This window comes from Salmo salar, chromosome 21 (genome assembly GCF_965601325.2).
Source record: "Salmo salar chromosome 21, fSalSal1, whole genome shotgun sequence".
In the NCBI taxonomy this organism is placed as follows: Eukaryota; Metazoa; Chordata; class Actinopteri; order Salmoniformes; family Salmonidae; genus Salmo; species Salmo salar.
Genome location: NC_138311.1, coordinates 32139276 through 32162993, shown reverse-complemented (window position 1 = coordinate 32162993; position 23718 = coordinate 32139276). Strand labels below are relative to the sequence as shown.

Genomic DNA, 23718 nt, shown 5'->3' with positions numbered 1-23718 from the left:
AATATTCCGACCGGGAGTCGTTGTTTACGTTCAAAGACGAAAGAATAAAAACATGGGGTCGCCTCATGCTCGCGCCTCAGTCTCATAGTACTCTGACCGACCACTATCCAAACGCGCTAATGTTTTTCAGCCAGGGCCTGCAAAGCCACGATTCAGCTTTTTGCCGCCTTCTGAGAGCCTATGGGAGCCGTAGGAAGTGTCACGTAACAGCAGAGATCCCTTGTTTTGGATAGAGATGATCAAGAAGGCCAAGAAATGGTCAGACAGGGTACTTCCTGTACAGAATCTTCTCAGGTTTTGGCCTGCCAAATGAGTTCTGTTATACTCACAGACACCATTCAAACAGTTTTAGAAACTTTGGAGTGTTTCCAATCCAAAGCTAATAATTATATGCATATTCTAGTTTCTGGGCAGGAGTAATAATCAGATTAAATCGGGTATGTTTTTTATCCGGCCGTGAAAATACTGCCCCCTATCCATAACAGGTTAATGATATCAGAAAACAAACTTTTGACAGGATTTATTGTTTGGATCTCAACCAACCATTCGAGATGTTTGTATTTGAAAACTAATGTTCCAATGCCCAATCTTTCTACACACATCAGATTCCGTTGTTCAGTACTGCAGGTCCAGAGAGAATTTACGACCGGTCGTTAAAGTCATAAGACTGGCCCACTTCCCCCCCTTCCTCTCTGGTGGGTGAGAGGGGGGGACTCTCTTTGATCCTCAACCAGGAAGGAAAGTCATGACACCAGAGATGTTCGATCGGTTCAAGTCCGGGCTCTGGCTGGGCCACTCAAGGACATTCAGAGACTTTTCCCGAAACCACTCCTGTGTTGTCTTGGCTGTGTGCTTAGGGTTGTTGTCCTGTTGAATGGTAAACCTTCGCACCAGTCTGAGGTCCTGAGCACTCTGGCGCAGGTTTTCATCAAGAATCTCTCTGTACGTTGTGCCGTTCATCTTTCCTTCGATCCTGACTAGTGTCCCAGTCCCTGCCGCTGAAAAACATCCCCACAGCATGATGCTGCCACCACCATGCTTCACCGTAGGGAGGATGCCAGGTTTCGTCCAGACATGACGCTTGGCATTCAGGCCAAAGAGTTCAATCTTGGTTTCATCAGACCAGAGAATCTTGTTTCTCATGGTCTGAGAGTCCTTTAGGTGCCTTTTGGTAAACTCCAAGCGGGCTGTCGTGCCTTTTACTGAGGAGTGGCTTCCGCCTGGCCACTCTACCATAAAGGCCTGATTGGTGGAGTACTGCAGATATGGTTGTCCTTCTGGAAATTTCTCCCATCTCCACAGAAGAACTCTGGAGCTCTGTCAGTGCCATTAGTGAGGCTTCGGATGCATGCACACCACCCACTGCTTCCGAGTATATTACTCGCTAATGTCCAGTCCCTAGTTAAAACCTCTTACATCTAGACGTTCCGCTAGCGGAACACCTGCTCCAATATCCAATGATGGGCGTGGCGCGAAATACAAAGTCCTCGAAAATCCGAAAACTTCCATTTTTCAAACATATGACTATTTTACACCATTTTAAAGACAAGACTCTCCTTTATCTAACCACACTGTCCGATTTCAAAAAGGCTTTACAGCGAAAGCGAAACATTAGATTATGTCAGCAGAGTACCCAGCCAGAAATAATCAGACACCCATTTTTCAAGCTAGCATATAATGTCACAAAAAACAAAACCACAGCTAAATGCAGCACTAACCTTTGATGATCTTCATCAGATGACACTCCTAGGACATTATGTTATACAATACATGCATGTTTTGTTCAATCAAGTTCATATTTATATCAAAAAACAGCTTTTTACATGAGCATGTGACGTTCAGAACTAGCATACCCACCGCAAACTTCCGGTGAATTTACTAAATTACTCACGATAAACGTTCACAAAAAACATAACAATTATTTTAAGAATTAAAGATACAGAACTCCTTTATGCAATCGCTATGTCCGATTTTAAAATAGCTTTTCGGTGAAAGCACATTTTGCAATATTCTGAGTAGATAGCTCGCCATCACGGGCTAGCTATTTTGACACCCACCAAGTTTAGCCCTCACCAAAGTCAGATTTACTATAAGAAAAATTGGATTACCTTTGAACACTTACTGGACACAATTGTACTTTTTCTAACAAGAGAAAAAACTTGACTATTTATCTATAAAAAAAATATCTGTTTAGGAAAACTTTTATCCCAAATTGTTTAATGCACACCAGATTTTCTGCTTTCTGTATAGCCAGGTACCAGTTCACTGTCAGTACATTGCTCTCTAGAAAGAGCTTTGTACAGTGTAGCAGCACTGTCTCTTCAAGTCCATCTGTTTCGAGAACTCTCCCACGGTACAACAACAGCGGTATGTCTCCCTTGCTTCACACAATGCACTTGTTTTTATCTCTGGTCAGCTGCACAATGATGCAATGGGAGGAGGGCTTCCTGTGTGAGCAAAATCTGGAAAACATGATATCACTGTAACAAGTACTGTCTGTACCATTCACAGACCTGCAGAGTGTACTGTACTATTTTTTATGTCAAATGCTAATACAGCGTAAACATTTGCTCCATCTCCCACTCCTATGTTTGGCTTTGTTTGTTGGGTTTCTGTCTGTGAGAGACTTGCTGTACCTCTAGTGAAACAGTCTTTAGTCTAGTGAGAGGAATAACTCAACTGGTCAAAGCCAACCCTAGATACTGTTTATAATTATTACTAGGCGTTACTACTTTTAGTGTTTCATTCACTCACTGAAATGCATGTTACAATGACTGGAATGTGTTAGTTTGTTTGATGCATGTATTACTGTATGCTCTGATCATGAAGCCTGTAGTTAGGATATGATAGGACCCTGTTCTCTAGACAATTTGTTTCTAACCCTGAGAAAGAGAATCAGACCCTGGCCACATCTATAGCTAGCTCTATTCCAACTACTCCTAACCACAGGGCCTGTTGTGGTACAGCTACTAGTACTCCATACTACTAGCTTTTGTCCTAGCCCTGCCATATCTGTTCCAGCTTCTTAACAAGACCTTGATTACAGTAGCTCCAGGAGCAGTAATGCGTTTCATCTATCTGCAATGAGCTTGACCTCTGGAGCAATCCCTAAAAGGACTCAGTCTAATCTCACTACTCTACTTCCCTAAACTCAACTCATCTGTCTTTGCACTTGTCAGAAAAGACAATATGATGCAAACCTGTAGAGATCAACACTGTCATGGCTTTTGCCTGGATCAAACTATGACCAAAAACTAAAGCAATAATTATAAGATGGAAATGATGCAATTTGTCATCTGAAATAAATAATTTCTTATAGTTCACTGGTTGCTATTCTCTCCCTTATTGACCCAGATAGTATTAACCTGTTAGTAAATAACCAGCAGTTAACCACTTCTTTGGTTCATACTGTAAATTGTTTATTGAAAACAAGTCATACATTTTTCTTTAAGAAAAATAGAGTTGAATTGAGAAGGATATTTACATTAAGTACAAACCTAATAAATATATCAACATTCGTTCATATAAATAAACGACCAATGCAGGTAAGTGCACATCGTTTATCACATTATGGGTTCTTCAGTGATTTTTATTCTCAAATTCATTTTGATGCTCTTTTACAAAATATTTGTCATCAAATGCATAGATTACCAATTTCTAATACATTGTGAAACCATCTCTTTTGTCATTAGAAAAATTCTGTTAAAATACTGAACAAAAATGTATGCCAAACAGAACATAATTAGAAGTACTTTTGAAACACTATTAGTAACCTAGTGTGATTCTTCATACTATGATTTTAAAGCAAATAAGACTTATTGAAACAAAGTCGTGGCAATGACAAATGCAATACTGTTCGGTCTAGACCTATGTACAGTGTATTGTGGTAATAACACTTACTCCAGAGTTGTGTGTTGTATTTTTAGTGACCGGCTGCCAGTATTATAGTGTGCCATGACACTGGCCCTACAGCTCTCAGAACCGACTGGGTGCTAACAGTGCCTGTGTTAGGCCCAGTTCAGAGAGTACAGATAGACAAGTGTCTCCACCTGTTTTCTGAGAGGAGCATCCTGGAGTGTCGTGTGGTCTCTGTCGTGCTCGAACACCAACAAAACATTTTTCTGATCATCATGAAGAACATTTCACTCCCATTCCTCTTTACCACTAACCTGGAAAGGAAAATATTTAAATAAATATTTGCATAAACAAATAGTTGCTTTACAAACAAAAGGTGTCGCATCACTATGCAAATGCTATTTATATAAGCAGCTGCTACAAATAAGCGGAAATGTTTGTTGACCAAGTTGATGCGTTTCAAAACTCTCCCTTTCAATATTCTGTTGTAAGAATTTAGATTTCTTGTGCAAACCGTGATGCAGTGGTAACACTTCCCTGGCACATGCAACACATGTGCAAGCTCACATCGGAGACCAGGGTTCAATCCCTGCATCCACCCTTCACATTTTCTCCACTTGCCTGTCTCCCCACCTAATTTCTTTAATTTCCCTCCACCTAATTCCCTTAATTTCTGAATAAAGCTTTAACATACCAACAAAATATACATGTTTTTTTTTCTCCACAAATTCTGTGAATAAGACTCCTGTGTGTGCTACTTACTGTCATCGTCAGAGTCGAAGTTGAAGAGGGAGGAGCAGGTGTTTTGGGAGAGGTGTCTCTTCAGTTCCTCTGGGCTAGGGAAGGAGGAGAAACACTTGGAGCAGCGTTGTCTTTGAGGGGGGGCCTCCTCCTCTACCTCCTTCTCAGCCGCCACCTCCTTCTGCAACGCATTCTTCTTCCCCACCACACGCCTCTTTACTGTAGCCTTATTCTTCCTGCCAGCCCCGCAGGAAGTGACCTCGTTGGGTTTCCTGCGCTTGCGCATGCTGAGGGCTGCCTCGGTCAGGTATGTAGAGGGGGGCGGGCGGATGAGGGGGGCTTTGGCCAGGGGTAAGTAGGAAGGATCCTCTGGTTTGAAGGTCTTGTGTTCCGTAATAACTGGTTCCTCTCCACAAGGCATCACCTGAGCCAAAGTGACGATATTGTTCACATCCCTCATGGTCATTGGCTCAGTGAGGTTTTGGACGAGACTGGGATGGGGTTGTGTGGGGGAGGTGATAGTGGTGGCAGGGACATCTGTCTCAGGGGCTTGGTCTTTCTTGTCCTCTCCATCATGGCCGTTGATTAGTTTGTGTGTGCAGTCACTGGGAGGTCTGGTGACAGCACCAGTGCCTGGAGTCGCCAAAGGGCCGTCATTGTTTTTACTGTTGGTGTTTGATTCCAGAGTCTGCCCCTCTTTGGTAGCGCTATGCTCCTCTGTCGGCTCATCTTCAGGCTGGCCCTGAGTGTAGTGCCTCCACTCGTGGTCATGGAGAGAGGGGAGGCGAGAGAAGATCAGCCTACAGCCAGAGTACCCACAGAGGGCCTGGAGAGGCCGGTGGGTCTCCATGTGCTCCCAGAGCAGGTGGGTTCTGGAAAAGCGCCGGCCACAGTTCTGATGGAGACACACCTGTTTTAGAGGATCATCATGGATCTTCATGTGGTCTAGGAAGTGCTGGTAGTTCCACAGGTACCTGGAACAAAAAAAGATATGGACATAAGCAACAACATTTTCACCAGGCCTTAAGCCATAAGACTCTAAGCTCTGTCTAAACTGAGCGGGGGGTGGGTATTACTTAGCTATATATTACTTAGCTACGAATTGTTTAAAGAAGGTCAAACCAAGGATCATTTTGCTATCAGATTTAGAATTTTAAGACCACTTGAAGTATCCCCACAAAAGTATTTTTTCATTATTTTATGCAAATGTTTATTTGGTTATACTGCTATTAGCCCATAAAAACACATTGAATAACAGATGCACTACATGGAACAACAGTCCCCCCCCCCAAAAAAAATACATCTAAACAAATTTGACTGGTACCGGGGGACCTTCAGACGAGTCTTGTGAGGCCTGTGGGTGTCCTAGATCAAAACAGACATGTACAGTACCAGTCAAACGTTTGGACACACCTACTCATTTAAGGGTTCTCTTTGATGTCTTCACTATTAATCTACAATGTAGAAAACAGTAAAAAAATTAAGAAAACCGTGATATGAGTAGGTGTGTCCAAACTTTTGACTGGTACTGTACGTGTTCGTGAAAGTCTCACCTTTACACAGAGGGTTCGTATTAGTGTGAAGCCCAAACTGTTCGGACGCTACAGACAGAAGTTGGCAGAATGGCTGTACCAAATTCAGACGAGTCCCAAGACGCTTGTGGGGGTCGTAAAGCAAAACGGAGAACACCTTAGTGAGAGTCTCATCATAGAGGGGTCGTTATAGTTTGTAGGCCAAACCGTTCGGATGCTACAGACAATTTTGTGAGAAGACCTATTTTCGGGTTGTCTCATGGTCTGACAAACACAGCTCTATGGTCTGACAAACACCATCTATGGGTTAGTTCCCCAGACACAGATGAAGCCTAATACTGGAGAGCAGTAACAATTGGGTGTTCTCACTAGCTTCTGCAAATCGTGTCTCAGGCTTAGCATAATGAAGACCTCGTGGTTGAAATGCTGCTGTGATCAAAATAATTTGACAGCAGTGTATAGAGTCTCACTCTTTTACCTGTTACAGTAAATGCACTTCAGATGAGGATCAGAGCGCCTGGATTTGGGAATAGGCGTTTCCCTCCACCCGTGCACTGTCACATTATGGCTCTTCACCCTCTGTTTCCAGGAGGCCTCACCCTCAGAGCTCAGCTCTTTGGTAGCGACCTGCTCCAGCTCATCTTTAGACTGGGGCTGGGTGTAGTGTCTCCACTCGTGGCCGTGGAGAGAGGGGAGGGTAAAGAAGATCTCCCTACAGCCGGAGTACCCACAGGGGGCCTGGAGTGGCTGGTGGGTGTCCATGTGGTCTTTGAGCTCCTGGGAGGTCTTGAAGCACTGGCCACAGCTCATGTGGAGGCACGCCTGTTTCAGAGGAGCATCATGGAGCTTCATGTGGTCTCTGTAGTGCTCGAACACCAACAGGTGCCTGGGGCACAACAAAAAAGATGGAGACATAAAATGACACCATTGTACGGTAAGAACCCCCCCACCCCCACCGAGATCAGTGAAAGCCCACCTTAGAGAGTTTCTATTGGTTCCAATTTACAATTTTGGTCTAGGTGGGGCCTACATGTTGTTCAGAGTGCCTTCGTACCTGACCTGGAAAATAATATGTGGGGAAAGACCCTTCTTACCTCTGGCAGATCTGGCACTTCCCCTTCCCCCACTGGAAGGTCTTCTCCAGGACGGCTGCATCCTCCATGTGGAAGTTGACTGCATGTCTCAGCATCGATGGGCCTATCTTCATAAAGATGCTGTCACAGCCCTCCGCAGGACACAGGTGGTACTGCTTCTGCTTCCCCTCCTGCTCTCCTCCTTCACACTCATTCTTCTCTCCTCCCTCAGTCTCCTCCCCAGGCACCACCTCTTTCACAATCACCACTTTATCCTTCACAGTCACCTGTTCATCCTTCACTTCCACTGACACCTGGTTGTCCGGGTCCACTTTCAACTTCTGGGTTTTTCTGATCAGGTTTCTCAGGTTCTGAATGATTCTACTCTGCTTGCTGACCACTGGCTTGGCTTTAACACGTTTGGGTTTGGGAGGCTGATCCGTCGGAGCAGGGGGCTCTGTCACATTCTCAGTGGGTTTAGTCTCGTTCTCCGAAGCGTGATTAACGTTCTCCGAGGGTTCTGCATCTCCATTGACAGCAGGTTTGATCTTACTATTGAGCGTGCTGGTTCTCAGTTCCTCTACGTGCTCTAGAACGTGTTCCTTGGCACGGTTGTACCGTTGGAAGTGTTTGCCACAGAAGACACAGCTGAGCCTAGTCTTCCTCAGCTTCAGGTGGGCCAGGGTGTGTCTCACCACGTTGCCTCCCTTGAAGAGCTTCTGGCAGTGGCTGCAGTGGAAGCGCAGGTGTTTGGAGCGGACTGGAGCCTTGCCTGGCTTTGTGTCGTCACCCTGGAGTAGGAGAAACAAGCTGTTAACAGGTGATATTCATAGGACAGCTGCAGTAGCTAAGCTTCAATCATTCATTTCTCAAAACAACGTTGCCTCAGATAACACTAACCTGAGTGTTTGAGTCCGGTCCTGCCTCCAACGCTGTGACATCACTACCTTCCGTCAAAGGTTGTAATTCCTTAGCATCTGTCCCTTTAGAGGATTTGGCATAGATGTGGAACAGTGTTAGTGGACACTCCTCCATGTCCAAGGCTGGGCCGTCCAGCTCTGGGTCGGTCTGCTCACTGGGACCTTCGAAAACCTTCACTTCTGAAGGCTCAGCAACAGAAGGCTCTACAACAGAAAGCTCTACTACTGAAGGTTTTAAGTCTAAAGGATTTACGTCTGAAGGCTCTACCACTGAAGGATCTACTTCTGAAAGCTCCATTTCTGTCTCTGGTTCATACTCAAACGGTCTCTCACCATGTAGGCCATTAGGCAGTCCCATGTTGACATAGGTCTCCGCGTCATTGTGCTGCAGTGCAACACCAATACTGGGTTCTACACGTTTCTCTACCACCTCCTGGTCCACAGGCACTTCATTTTCAGGGAAGGATAGCTCCATGCCAAGTATAGTTCTGCGGTAAGGTCTCTTACCTTCCCTTCCCTGCCTCCTCGCTTTCTTACCCTCGTCCCCTTCTCCTCGCTTTCTTTTCCCCTTTCCCCTCTCCCACTCTCCTCTTTCCCATTTCTCTCTTTCACCCTCACCCCTCTCTCTCATTCCCTCCCTTCCCTTCCCTCTTGCCCTTGTTCTCCCCGGGGACACATTCTCCGTCTGTCTGGTCATCTCCAGGAGCAGCCATCTTGGTTTCCTGCCGCGTCTCTTCAGGATCTTGTTCTTCACGTGTCTGGCCAGGTATTCCCTCTGCCGATTGGCCGGTAGCTTGGTGGAGCTTTCAGAACTGTGATTGTGTCTGAGTGAGTACTTAATGTCTGGGTCGTCAGCATAGTCAACATCAGACCGACACCTTCTCTTCCTCCTCACTAGGAAGTCTTCTGTCTGTGACTCAGGACCATCCCCATACTCTCCCTCCTCATGCTCCTGCCCTGCAGTCTCAGAGTTCTCCAGTGCTGTGTTAGTGTGTGGTTGGAGGTGGGAGGCGTCTGTGTGTATTCTGCATGTCTCCTCCTCCATCCAGTAACTTGGTATCCACTCCTCCTCCACCTGCTCCAACTCCTCTTCCTCCTTCACCTCGTTGAGAGCCTCCCTCATGGCCTTGTCAGTCATAAGCTCCAGACAGTGGGTTCTCAGGGTCAGGAGGTTCCAGAACTCTGGGTCGAAGAACAGCCCTTCCTTCAGCACCTGGACCAGGGATAGGCACAGTTTCAGTTACAGACAATATATTATTAATAGATGCATCCTCAATGAGGAGATTCAAAGCCAGGTCAAAATACAGGCCAACAGTCTATCGTTATGTCATTTAGACAAGAGAGAAAAGTATTTTTTATGACAAAGTATATGTTTCAATAATCTATTGTATTTTATAGATACCGTATTTAGCAATTGAGCAAAAGTCTTTGGCATCATATTTCCGAGCTACCCGGTGCCTCTGACCTGTAAGATATAGAAGCGTATGTTGGTTTTGACAGGGGTGTGGAGGGGGTGTGGCTCCTCGTCTGGGTGTGTGTAGAGCAAATACACGGTCTTGTAGGCCTCCACACTGCGCTCCAGACAGAACACCAGCAGGGCACAGAGGCGACACACCTCCAGGTCGCGGGGGAGCAGGAAGGCGATGGTCTTACACAACAGGCTGCGTGTCACAGGGTCAGACTGGAGGTCTGTCTGCAACGCTGCAGTACACAGCTCCACACACAGCGGCACTCCCTCACTACCCATCTGGCAAAGAAATAAGAACAATGTGTTACATTGAATTGTGTAAATGACAGAACAAAGTTTCTAAATCAAGGTAAACTTGATGGTTGGCTATACACCCACCTCTGCTGTGATGACTTTGATGAAGGGGAAAATGGCTCTGGCGTTGATGGCGGAGAGCATCAGCTGGTGACACTCAGACAAGAAGCCCTGCTTAGTGGGATGGGCCCTGAGGTGCAGTCTGCTCCACAGGAACACCAGATCCCTGTATCAACGCAACATTATATTATGTTACAGTACTGTGTTATCATGGAGCCCTGTTTAAAGTGGTGAGCTCTGACCAGATTTAGCACGTGTAGTATATATCACAGTGTTACTGACCAGATGTAGTACATGTAGTATATATATCACAGTGTTAATGACCAGATGTAGTACATATATCAGTGTAATGACCAGATGTAGTACATGTAGTATATAGCTCACAGTGTTAATGACCAGATGTACTACATGTAGTACATAGCTCAGTGTTAATGACCAGATGTAGTACATATATCAGTGTTAATGACCAGATGTAGTACATATATCAGTGTTAATGACCAGATGTAGAGTGTATATATTATATATATATATATATATATATATCACAGTGTTAATGACCAGATGTAGTACATGTAGTATATATCTCACAGTGTTAATGACCAGATGTAGTACATGTAGTATATATCTCACAGTGTTAATGACCAGATGTAGTACATGTAGTATATATCTCAGTGTTAATGACCAGATGTAGTACATGTAGTATATATCTCAGTGTTAATGACCAGATGTAGTACATGTAGTACATATCTCACAGTGTTAATGACCAGATGTAGTACATGTAGTATATATCTCACAGTGTTAATGACCAGATGTAGTACATATATCAGTGTTAATGACCAGATCTAGTACATGTAGTATATATCACAGTGTTACTAACCAGATGTAGTACATGATGTACATATATCAGTGTTAATGACCAGATGTAGTAAATGTAGTATATATCACAGTGTTACTAACCAGATGTAGTACATGAAGTACATATATCAGTGTTAATGACCAGATGTAGTACATATATCAGTGTTAATGACCAGATGTAGTACATGTAGTACATCACAGTGTTAATGACCAGATGTAGTACATGTAGTATATATCAGTGTTACTGACCAGATGTAGTACATGTAGTATATCAGTGTTACTGACCAGATGCAGTACATGTAGTATATATATCACAGTGTTACTGACCAGATGCAGTACATGTAGTATATATATCACAGTGTTAATGACCAGATGTAGTACATGTACTACATATCACAGTGTTACTGACCAGATGTAGTACATGTAGTATATATATCACAGTGTTACTGACCAGATGTAGTACATGTAATATATATATCACAGTGTTACTGACCAGATGTAGTACATGTAGTATATATATCACAGTGTTACTGACCAGATGTAGTACATGTAATATATATATCACAGTGTTACTGACCAGATGTAGTACATGTCTCCATTGTTTAGCTGTTGACTGAGGAAGGCTTTACAAAGAGACAGCAGCAGCTCTTCTTTCTCCTGGCTCTCTGCGTTACAGATTATCTCTACTGCGTCTCTTCCATCTATCTCAGCCACCTGATGGAGGAAACACAACCATGAATCCTCTCTGATGATGTTTATTGTCTTTCAGTCCACTCTGATTAGAGAGTCTGTCTGAAGATACAGAGTGAAAGGTAGTTCTAGGTAGTGACTGTACCTCCTTGAGCAAGTGTTCATGCAGCGAGGCCTTGTACAGGCAGGTGAGGTAGGCCTGGTGGAAGAACAGGTGCCTCCCCACCTCGGGGTGCTCCAGACAACTCTTAGCCAGGGCCATGGCCTCCTGCACGCGCTCACAGGCCTGCAGGTATCGCACACGCAGCTCAAAGAACACTGGCTTCTCCGAGCTCAGATACTTCTCCACTGTACCGGGGAGAGCGAGGGAAAGTGAGAGCAGAGAGTGAGGAGATGAGAGAGAATAAGAAATGCATAGAGAACTCACAAGCTAAAAAAAGTAGGGTAGGTACCTTCTGTCTGTGTGAGGACTGTGTCTTTCAGGATGGCCTGCAGAGTGGGTCTCTCCCAGGGGCCGCCATCTTTGATCACCTGCCACACCTGTAGCAGGTAGACGTTCCTGTGTCTCAGCAGGCGGCGGTGGCAGGCCTACAGAGGAGGAGACGGGACTCATGTTAACACACCACATGGATCAGCACGGTTTCACTCTGTATGAACAAATAGGCTACATCACGGTTGGCCTCACCTGAAAAGAGGCTAATATGTCCTTCAAGGGGGCCTCCTGGCACTCATCTTTACCAAAGAACAGCATCAGCTCAAAGAAGCTCCTGAAAATGTGACATATGTAATTCGGCCAGTTCAGCTCGATTTTAGAGACGAGTCATGCAGGATTGTACAATGTAGAAAATAGATATCCAAGTCAACACAGTACAATTTGAGTCTGCATGAAAGTGTAAGAACCATATAAATAAGTGCTTACAAGGCCAGACTGCTGAGAGCGTAACTGACATGCTGACAGTCATCGGGGTAGGCAGCAGTGGCTCTGGTGAAGCAGGTAAGAGCTGTCCGCAGCACCTTCAGCTGGGGCAGCGGCACCTGCCATCTCTCTGTATGCTCCTCCACCAGCTAGACAGGGAGAGAGACAGTCAGACAGATACAGGGGGTGTGATTCAGATACAAATTCCTGTCCAGATTATTTTTGATATGGTTCCTGAATACTGATATGATCAACCTTTTTCCAGGTGCGGTATTGTAGAGATCTGCGCAGACCTGTGTGGCTGCTGGCTAGCTATCTGAATTTGAAGCCATATGTCACAGGAACGCTTCGGTGAAGTGTCGTGGAACGTTATATGGTAGCTAGCTGGAATTGGGGTTCATTGCTTGTTGCTAGCTAGATAGTTGCAGATTTCAACCAGTCCTCCTGAGTGCTAAACACAACTTGCTAACTAGTTAGCTCTCTTTTCAAACAAGTATACGATATTATATGCAATGCGACAGCTGCACTAGCTAGCCTATCATTAGCCAACTGGCTAAATGTAAACAACACTGGCTTGGCATGCTAGCGAGGAAAAACCTATTAGAGCCTTAGTTATAATTTATTCCAGTTTGTTATCTAGGAGACACAATCAGTAGACTAACGTTACTTCACACTAATAGGCAAACAGTTGTGCATGTGCATGCTAGCTAGTAAGTATAGTTAACTATAGTAGCTTGCAACTTCACATTGAAATAGGAACGTTAGCAAGCTAAAGTTAGCTAGTTAAGTTAGCTAAATAAAATAGTAACTATAGGCCGGTGTGGGTTTACTGAATGTGTTATTAATGCTAGCTAGTATATGTAGCTTTTAGCAATTAAGTTAGATAACTACTTTAGCTACTGACGTTAAATAGTTAGCTGGGCTACTGTACCTTGCTTGTACTGATGAGCAACTGGCTAACTAGCTAGCTAACGTTAGCTTGGCGGAAGCACACTACTCCTTGCCTCTCTCACAGATAAAACCAGAAATTGCCTTGATTTAGCTTACCTTACAAAACTCAGAGCAATATTCTTTGCTTTGTACTGAACAGTTGTCGTTAGAGTATATGTACAAAGTCTCCAGTTTCAATTCTAGTCTGTCTGTTTCCAAATCACTTTCCTCCTCCGCCATACTGGCTTGTTCACCTTGCGCCTATCAAAGAGCCAACTAGCGGGTACATTGATTTACTACAACAACTCATATCCTGGATTTTGATTGGATTAAAGCTACATCCCGTTGTATTAAGATCATAAAGCATTTTAAATGTAGCTTCTGAATTGATCAGGAATTGAACAGCAGGAAATCTTACTGACTGTGCGTTGTTTATTTTATTAAGTGCCAACTTGATAGTAAACTGTTGGAAAGGATAGACAGAGAATAAGACACCGGTAAAACATTTGATTTTGGTTGAAAAAATTGTCAGCATAAAAGTGAACCATATTTCTGCATAGTATTTATTAATTTGAAATGCTGTAGTTTAGTAACAGTGTCAACCATGCCTCATTCTGCACTGTTACACTCTAATCAACATCTGAGAAAGCTAATGAATACAACTGTACAGATAGCCCTGCACGTTAGTGCCAATTGCACACTTGGGATTTCACAGAGTACCTATCTACAACATTAGGTCTACTGCAATGGCTAATGCCACAGGGGCCGGGCACAGGTAATTGGCACATAAGTAGAGCGAACATTCCTCATGTCACAGTGCACAGGGCAGTTAATGTCCCTCTCTCAAGAATCCCTCTGCCCTGCCACGAGTGACATCCCTAACCAAAAGCTGCAAATAAACGTGGAATCTCAAAACACAATAGGCAGAATAAGACAAAACAATGATGACCTCCAATAGAGGAGAATACATAATGCAGACAGCAAAACAAAGTCATTGACTGATGAGATTTGTTTTGAGATTAGTTTTTATAAACAATAAGAGATTATTTGAGTTACGAAGCTCCCTTGGTTCTCAGCTTGGATAGCAGCATTTCGTTCTTCCGACACTCCTGTAAGAAAGACTATTGGATCAGTAAACAACCTCAGTGATTCTCTTCTTTAACAGTTCAGAAAACAATATTCAGCTCTGGGAGACTACAATAAAATACATTCATAAAACAGTTAACTAGTTCCTTTATGTTTTACTGTACAGACCCAGAACATTGTTTTCTCTCAGGCCTCACCTCTTTGAAGTCCTTGACAGTTTTGAAGTAGAGCCTCTGTTTATCCAGCAGCTCGAGGTACTCATCGTTCAGCTGGTCTCTCCTCATCTTGTTCTCCTGCTTCTTCTTCTCCATCTGTACACACATCACATTACCAATATGCTCTGCCTAATTTTTTTCCACTTCCACATCGCTGTCTAATTTATGTGTCACTAGGGCCAGGGGGTGAGCACCTGGCATGTTCAGTGAAAGCTGTCATTACGCAGTAGACAGTAAAGATAATAATAGATGGTTACCTTGATGCGGCTTTGTTTGATTCCCTCGACTATCTGCTCCATCTGTCTCAAGAACTGTTCCTTGGCCCCCGAAGACGCCATCGCCCTGAGCAAGACAGAAAAACCACAGCTTGGACAGGAAGTAAATCTGCTGGACTCCATTACCCATAATACCAAATGCAGGATAGGTTTAGAGAGGGTTAATTGTGACAATACTTACTGTTGGAAGTTGTCATGGATGGAATTCAGCAAGTTCACCTAAAGAAACAGATCAAGACAGAGGATGACGACTATGATGAGTAAACCGCTGATTTCAACTGCAATGGCTCTATGAAATTGATTGAGATAGAGGGCAAAGAGGGCAAACTTTTCTCTTACCTCCTTCTCCAGGTAAACCTTCTTGTCATCTAATGTGTTATACAAGGTGAAGAACTGCTTGGTCTCTTTATGTGTTGCTGAAACTAAAGGCCGAAAAAGCAAACATTATTAACACCGCAACATCATTAAGGAACCCACACACCCCAGCTACGGACTGTTCACTCCCTTACCGCAGGGCAGACAGAATCGGGTCTCGAACCAACAGGCTCAGAGACAGTTTCTATCCACAAGCCATCAGACTGCTGAACCCTTGAACTAGACTGACCACCTGCACTGATTCTCTGCCTCTTAGCATACATGCACCCACACATAAACATTCATGGTACATACACATCATGACTGCTGCTATGGACTGTGTATACTATGTGTATCCTGTCCATATGACAAATAAACTTGAAAACACAAAAAAAATACACAGTGTATAAAACATGACAGACTGACCAGGTTAATCCAGGTGAAAGCTATGGTCTCTTACAGATGAAGGGGAGGAGGCAGATTAAATCATTATTTTATAAGCCTTGAGACAATTGAGACATGGATTGTGTATGTGTGCCATTGAGAGGATGAATGGGCAAGACAAAAGATTTAAGTGCCTTTGAGCAAGGTATGGTAGGTGCCAGGCGCGCCGGTTTGATTGTGTCAAAAACTGCAACGCTGCTGGGTTTTCACACTCAACAGTTTCCTGTGTGTACCCAAAAGACATCCAGCCAACTTGAAGCTACTGTGGGAAGCATTAGAGTCAACATGGGCCAGCATCCCTGTGGATTGGTTTTGACACCATGTCTAAAGTCCATGCCCTGGCGAATTTAAGCTGTTTCGAGGGCAAAAGAGGTGCAACTCAATACTAGGAAGGTGTTCCTACTGTTTTGTACACTGTGTATAACTGCGTTTGATGCAAGAACTTGTTAAACAATATGCCAAAAACAGAGGATGAGGCTAAGACACCCACCTTGGCCATAGAGCTCAATGAACCTTTTCTGATACTGGGTCAGTTCTGCCCTGCTCGGCACCTCGTCTATCTTCCTCTGCAGGACGGCGATCTCACGGTTCCTACGAGCCTATCAGAGTAGACCTCAGGTCATGAGCAAATAATGGAAGTGGTAAGAGAACCACTATTTGCATGATCCAAACAAAATGCCTAACTCAATTCAAACTGAATAAGCATGAATTAATCCTGCTCCAGCAGTGTGTGTTGAAGATTTTACCATCAGTAGTCTGATTTTCTGTAGCTTCTCTCTGTCTGTGTTGTACTGCTTTTCTATTAGCTGACTCCTCTCCTGAGAGACACAGAGACAGAGAGAGAGTTAAACATAGACAAAGAAGAGTTAGCTGGTCTTGGGAGGGCTCCTCTCAGGGCCAGTGTGCTACCTTCTCATCCTCCGTATCATCTCCTGACTCAATCTTCAGGTTCTCAATGTTCTGCTGCAGGCGAACCATCTCCTCCTGGAATCAAATAGCACTCCATATTAGTTGTGGTGCTCTTACCAGGAAATTAGTGAAATATATCAAAAACAGTTGAAGTCGGAAGTTTACATACACCTTAGCCAAATACATTTAAACTCAGTTTTTCACAATTCCTGACATTTAATCCTAGTAAAAATTCCCTGTCTTAGGTCAGTTAGGATCACCACTTTATATTAAGAATTTAAAATGTCAGAATAATAGTAGAGAATGGTTTACTTCAGCTTTTATTTCTTTCATCACATTCCCAGTGGGTCAGATGTTTACATACACTCAGTATTTGGTAGCACTGCCTTTAAATTGTTTAACTTGGGTAAAATGTTTATGGTAGCCTTCCACAACAAGTTGGATGAATTTTGGGCCATTCCTCCTGACAGAGCTGGTGTAACTGAGTCAGGTTTGTAGGCCTCCTTGCTCGCACACGCTTTTTCAGTTCTGCCCACAAATGTTTTATAGGATTGAGGTCAGGGCTTTGTGATGGCCACTCCAATACCTTGGCTTGGTTGTCCTTAAACCATTTTGCCACAACTTTGGAAGTATGCTTGGGGTCATTGTCCATTTGGAAGACCCATTTGCGACCAAGCTTTAACTTCCAGACTGATGTCTTGAGATGTTGCTTCAATATATCCACATAATTTTCCTTCCTCATGGTGCCATCTATTTTGTGAAGTGCACCAGTCCCTCCTGCAGCAAAGCACCCCCACACCATGATGCTGCCAACACCGTGCTTCACGGTTGGGATGGGGTTCTTTAGCGTGTTCTTCGGCTTGCAAGCCTCCCCCTTTCACTCCAAACATAACGATGGTCATTATGGCCAAACAGTTATATTTTTGTTCCAACAGACCAGAGGACATTTCTCCAAAAGTACATTTGTCCCCATGTGCAGTTGCAAACTGTAGTCTGGATTTTCTTACGGCGGTTTTGGAGCAGTGGTTTTTTCCTTGCTGAGCGGCCTTTCAGGTTATGTCGATATAGGACTCGTTTTACTGTGGATATCGATACTTTTGTACCGGTTTCCTCCAGCATCTTCACAAGGTCCTTTGCTGTTGTTCTGGGATTGATTTGCACTTTTTGCACCAAAGTACGTTCATCTCTAGGAGACAGAACGCGTCTCCTTCCTGAGCAGTATGATGGCTGCGTGGTCCCATGGTGTTTATACTTGCGTACTATTGTTTGTACAGATGAACGTGGTACCTTCAGGCGTTTGTAAATTGCTCCCAAGGATGAACCAGAGGTCTACCATTTTTTTTTCTGAGGTTTAGGCTGATTTCTTTTGATTTTCCCTTGATGTCAAGCAAAGATGCACTGAGTTTGAAGGTAGGCCTTGAAATACATCCACAGGTCACCTCCAATTGACTCAAATGATGTCAATTAGCCTATCAGAAGCTTCTAAAGCCATGACATAATTTTCTGGAATTTTCCAAGCTGTTTAAAAAAGGCACAGACTTGCCAAAACTATAGTTTGTTAACAAGAAATTTGTGGAGTGGTTGAAAAACGAGTTTTAATGACTCCAACCTAAGTGGATGTAAACTTCCGACTTCAACTGTACATCTATGAAATATGTCTAACCAGTCATATGGACTATTATGATGTATTAGGGAAAGTGTGCAGACTCACTCTACAGTGTGTCCGGAATTCCTGCTCCTGGTGCTTTAGGTTCTCATTCATGCCTACCAGAGCCCTCAGCTTCTCCAACAGACTGCGGTACACACAGGGAGGATGAGAAATGTCCAAAGCACATTTATAATTTCAGGGTTTTTCTATACGAACAACCGCTGAATGAATGCCCTATGGTTGGTCTGCATGTGCAGTACTCACCCAGTATCAGCCTGTCCCTCAGCCTCTTCCAGGGCACTCAGCTCTTTCTCCAGTCTCTCTGTCTGCTCTGTGGCCTCCATCAGTTTGCTCTTAGCCTGCTCACACCCTGATTTTACCTCCAAGCGCTTGGCTTGTAGCTGAAAATACACAAAATACATACTTTTATTTACTTCTGTCACTAAAAGAATGAGCATTGTATCCTTCCATTAGAGAACTACATGGCTATTTCACAATAAAGTACAGTAAAGTTCAGAGAGTCCAGTCCTCACCTCCTCCAACTGCTTGGTTTTCTGTTGGATCTGTTTGTTTAGAGAGGTCACCATCCTTCGGTGTTGCTGGACTGGCCCGTACCGCTCTGGACGATCCTCTGCAGACAGCTCTGACTGCTGGAAATGCGTGTGTGGGAACAAATTAACTACACAATGTGGCATTGACTTATCCTTTAAAATATGACAGAAACCTGTTGATTGCGGTTAACCATTTAAGTGAGCCCTGATGTGAGAGTCGCTTACCTTCTCAGCGTACTCAGATGCTATCTGTTTAATCTCCTCAGACTGTAGCCCAACTATCTGGCCCACGGTGCTAGCTGTTAGCCTCCCCTGCAGGCAAACACAATGCAATAATATATGGCATAAAGCAGACATTTTATCCAAAGAGACTTAGTCATGCGTGATTATGGGTGGCCTGAATGGGAATTTAACCCACAACCCTTGGCGTTGCAAGCGCAATGCTCTACTGACAGCCACACATGACCACAATATATTGATGTCGCACATTAAATAAAAAACCTTGACACAAATCAACCACACAGTAAAGGTGCAGGCAAAGAGAAGAACTAAAGTCGTGCCTACCTCCTCAGTCGCCATGGCAGCCATGCTGGTCATCAGTGTTTTGATGCGCATCTGAGAGGAAATATGACAGGACATCATCATACAGAGGGATGCATTCATGAAGTATTAGACAATGGACATGTGGCTACGGTTGGGTTTAGAGCGATACACGTGGGACGTGACCTTACTTCCTCTGCTGCCTGCAGGTCCTCCTCCTCTTGTGACACCTCTGTCATCCCTTGGGGCGTGGCCTGAGAGCCCGGGGTCAACGAGGCTTTCCGATCCTCTGTCTGTAAGGAACAGGGGGAAACCATCTTTCATTATGAAGGTTTCACTTTCTACTACAGCTACAGTTGACAGAACACCTATAATCCACCAGTTTCCATCCCTGTAATAATGGACGAAATGATCAACCTACTGTCCCTTTATGTATCTTTCTGTAGAAGGCTGTAGTGTTAGGCTTTCAATTCATATAATTCTACAATTAACGTCACATGTCAGGGATGAAAGAGATTTTTGTAACTTCATGCGATTTCAATGAAGCTCACCTTGTCCTGTTTTGTCTGCTTGCTGAATCCATATCGTCTAAAACCAAGGAGAAATATTTGCTTATATTAAATCACTGTTAAGATACTGGTACATTATAAGGAACACACTAACACATGCATGCATGCGCACACACACACACACACACACACACAGAGACTACATGCTTATTTTAAGTGTTTTGTACTCTCTTCTGTATTCAAACACACATAACAAGCATTCATGTGAAAAGCACTCCCTGCAGTGAACAAATCCATTTACATACTTACAGAAGGTAATCTGACATTCTAATACAAGGATGGATGATAAGCAGGAAAAGGATAGGAAAATGGAAGGAACACAATTATCAAATGGGATGAGATCACATTGGTTCTGATAATCAATGTGAAAATGACATGAACTGTGGAGAAAGTTGGATATGAAGAACTGAATATGGAGAAAGAGCGCGAGAAAGAAAGTGTGAGGTAGAGAGGTAGCCTACCTTCCATACTCCAGCAAGGTGGAGTGAACCCTGGACTCTTCATCCAACAGCTCTCCTGCTTCAACCTGTCTCTTGTACTTCCTCTGAGGTTTATACACTTCCTGTCAATACCATAGGAGAAAAACAAATGTTGTATATGTGATTTTAATGTTTTTATACTATAACAAGGGGGGCCTGTATTGTGAAGGGCCATCGGATAATTTGACCCAGAAATGATGTGTCAGCGAGTCACTCACCGATACATCTAGGACTGCTTTCACAGCCTTCTCCTTTCTCTGCAGGAAGTCTTCATCCTAGGATGGATGGACAATACAGACGGTGCATAAGACGGGTTTATTCAGTGAAACGTTCAGAACGTTGCACTTAGAAATGTAATGAGTAGCGCTGGAGTTTAATAGCCCTGCTATGGAGCCACCCTACAATAACAGTGCTCACCTCAGGAAAGCTGTGTGTCTTCTGGAACTGAGAGACAGAGTAGGCTCTCACATAGTCTCCCATCTCCTCCCTCGTCTCTATGGCTCTCTTCACCAGCCACTGAAGACCATACAACACAGGCAATGAATCAGACATGAGATCACAAACTAAGTGCAGTACTCTAATGTCTAGGAAAGCACACCTGTATCACTGGAAATATATGGATGAAATCCAGCCCTTGGATCTGATGGGGCTCCAGGCGGTGAGGGCACTTCATTTTGGGCAGAACAGACACGATTTTCTCTGTGAGTGCTCTGCAATGAGAAACACAAGGTCAATATACATCAGTTACACTGGTCCAGAAACATCACTAACAGAAAACACAGTAATGCTGGGAACTACTTACATTTTCTGTCCAATAGTTGAATTTTCCTGGAACAGTAGATCCACGTCAATGTCGAAGTTACATGTTGTGATGCACCATGTCATCCCTCCAACCACCTATTACAATATATGGTTCAGGGAAGTGGACTAAGAAATATAGATGTGTCATCTACAGGGTAGCAAGGAGATGATATACCGGGAATCGAAAGGAGTCTGCAGCTAACAAGGAGGAGGGTTGGCCTTGGCCACCCCTACGTAAGTTGCTGGTACTCACCTTATCAAAAGGTCCCAGTCCTTTGATTCGGGCTCTAAAGTATCCAGCAGCAAGCAGAAGTTCCAGGATTTCTGCTAGCTTGACACTCTGCTCCTCGTCCTCCCGTGTTTCAACCTGCAAGCCAAAGTTGCTAACATCAGTTGGTTTATATAGCAAACGGTGAGCTAGCTAACTGGCAAACCCAGCCATGTTTACCTTGCAATGTTGTATTGTTATAATGACACAAACCGCACCATATTTGGAAAAACGAAAGACTACAGCGTAACATTTAAGTATGTTACCTGAATAAGATTTCCTTCTTGATCATATTGAGCTCCTATTTTCGACCCTGTTCTCACTCTCTGGAAGACAGACGTGGCCGCCATGTTGGACCGATGTGGTGTGTCGTCACATGACGAAAGCATATGACTTTGGTCATTCCGTGAGAAATTGTGTTTACGATTTCTATACAACAAGTAGGGTAAACTCAGCTAAATATCGACGGTACCACGGCCACAATAGAGTAATGAGAGAGTTGATAAAGTGAGGATTGAGGTAACACAAATGGTGCATTTGAAGCGATGCAAGTATTCTAAAAGTTGCAATACCACTTTTGTCCAGTGGAGAGAGCTAATGCCACTAAAGATTCTATGGTAAAGTATTCTCGTGCACAAGATGAAGCTCTAGGTCTGAAGCCTTTCAACATCAGTATCTTTCACTTGAACAGGGTTGTCAATCTTCTTGGAGACAACAAAATCATACAACTTGAGATTTGTGTGTGTGTGTGTGTGTGTGTGTGTGTGTGTGTGTGTGTGTGTGTGTGTGTGTGTGTGTGTGTGTGTGTGTGTGTGTGTGAGAGAGAGAGGGAGGGAGGGAGGGAGAAAGAGAACATTACAATTTAACACTCACATTTAAAAACCTGTGTTTGAATTCCCATTTCCCTCTGTCTCAAGTATGCTTTTTGTTACAAAGAATAGATTCACCATATTTGTAAATAGTACTGCAGCATTGTCTAAAAGAACACCATTACAGAGCGGGTTACACCTTCAAATAGGTGTGAGTCCTTTGGCACCCGACATCTCTGTATTTCACATGATGGACACTCTATTAAAGTGGAGGATCCCATAATGCACTATGCATCAGTTCAGGTAACAGTTGTCAGGTTAAGCGCCCAGGTGGAGGATTCCATTAGAGACCCACAGTTCCTAAATCAGTCATTCTCTCTCTCTCTCTCTCTCTCTCTCTCTCTCTCTCTCTCTCTCTCTCTCTCTCTCTCTCTCTCTCTCTCTCTCTCTGTCTGTCTGTGTATTGAACTGCTTCTGTCAGGTAATTACTACAGCTTCATACACTCTACTCCCCTGCCTCCTCAATAATGAAAAGAAACCTAGTCCTTGGACTTACCCATGCCCACCCGGCTGAGACCATTACAGGCAGTGTCTCTCACTCAAACATAAGACGCTTACAACAGTACATCACCTGACAAGAGGTGTGTAGACTTCAGCCATCTCAAAACAGTGTTTTGGGCCAAAGGTTTTTCTTGTAAGTTGGAGCCATGTTGCAAGTTACTTATAACAGAATAACAAAATAGGCTACATGTTTTTCTTAGGGTGATTAGAATATTATGGCTTACTGTGAAACAGTACTGAAAACAGTCGACATTCACAATGGTAGCATACATATGAAACAAGCCAGTTCATAGAAGAAGAATTTTCGTTTACCCGTCATCCAAGGCCCTCTTTTCGCCCACACTGACAGGTGTAAGATTAACTTAGTTAGGCACTAACCCGCTCATGCGCACCAAATTAAATTAATGGAACAAATTTCCCACCTAATTAAGATGAAAATCTGTGTCAGTTGTAACCTTGCTGAGCACTAATTATGTACAAATGATTTATCATCTGTTCGGTCCTGAATAGCAATGGACTAACCTCACTGATAGCCATGGCCGCTGTTTAAGAGATGGCTGCTGATTAATACAGACAGTTTGTGCTACAGAGGAGCTGCACACAGTCAGCCAATGAGAACAGATGCACTGAATCTCCCTCCTTTCAATTAACCTATATTAGATGTTCAGCTGAGCATCACTGGGCTGAGCATCACTGGGCTCGGCTCCGACATGTTTCTCCTGAATGAAAATAAAGTGTCTGCTGTCTGATATTTATGGAGTGTCTCACAGTTTGTAATTGATGATGAATCCCATGTAGGGCATTACAAATTGAGAGTGAACTGATGATACCTGTATGATGACTGGTAAATATACTATAGGCGTGAATAAGCATCA

General features: G+C 43.7%; 2 protein-coding genes across 2 annotated transcripts; both read right to left on the bottom strand.

The window, feature by feature from the left end:
- Positions 1 to 3400: 3400 nt before the first annotated feature.
- Positions 3401 to 13625, bottom strand: LOC106582057 (uncharacterized). The gene is made up of 13 exons (XM_014164751.3): positions 13452 to 13625; positions 12408 to 12553; positions 12174 to 12255; positions 11941 to 12076; positions 11634 to 11836; positions 11376 to 11512; positions 9968 to 10109; positions 9587 to 9868; positions 8102 to 9334; positions 7223 to 7992; positions 6607 to 7014; positions 4618 to 5570; positions 3401 to 4169 (listed from the first exon to the last, which is right to left on the bottom strand). The coding sequence occupies exons 1-13, from the start codon at positions 13572 to 13574 to the stop codon at positions 4165 to 4167; spliced, it is 4620 nt and encodes a 1539-aa protein (XP_014020226.1). The 5' UTR covers positions 13575 to 13625; the 3' UTR covers positions 3401 to 4164.
- A 263-nt stretch (positions 13626 to 13888) lies between these two features.
- Positions 13889 to 21837, bottom strand: ccd93 (Coiled-coil domain-containing protein 93). The gene is given in 4 exon segments (NM_001140793.1): positions 13889 to 14381; positions 21209 to 21301; positions 21459 to 21572; positions 21740 to 21837. Coding segments are annotated over 4 exon segments (312 nt in total). The 5' UTR covers positions 21824 to 21837; the 3' UTR covers positions 13889 to 14360.
- Positions 21838 to 23718: the final 1881 nt, after the last annotated feature.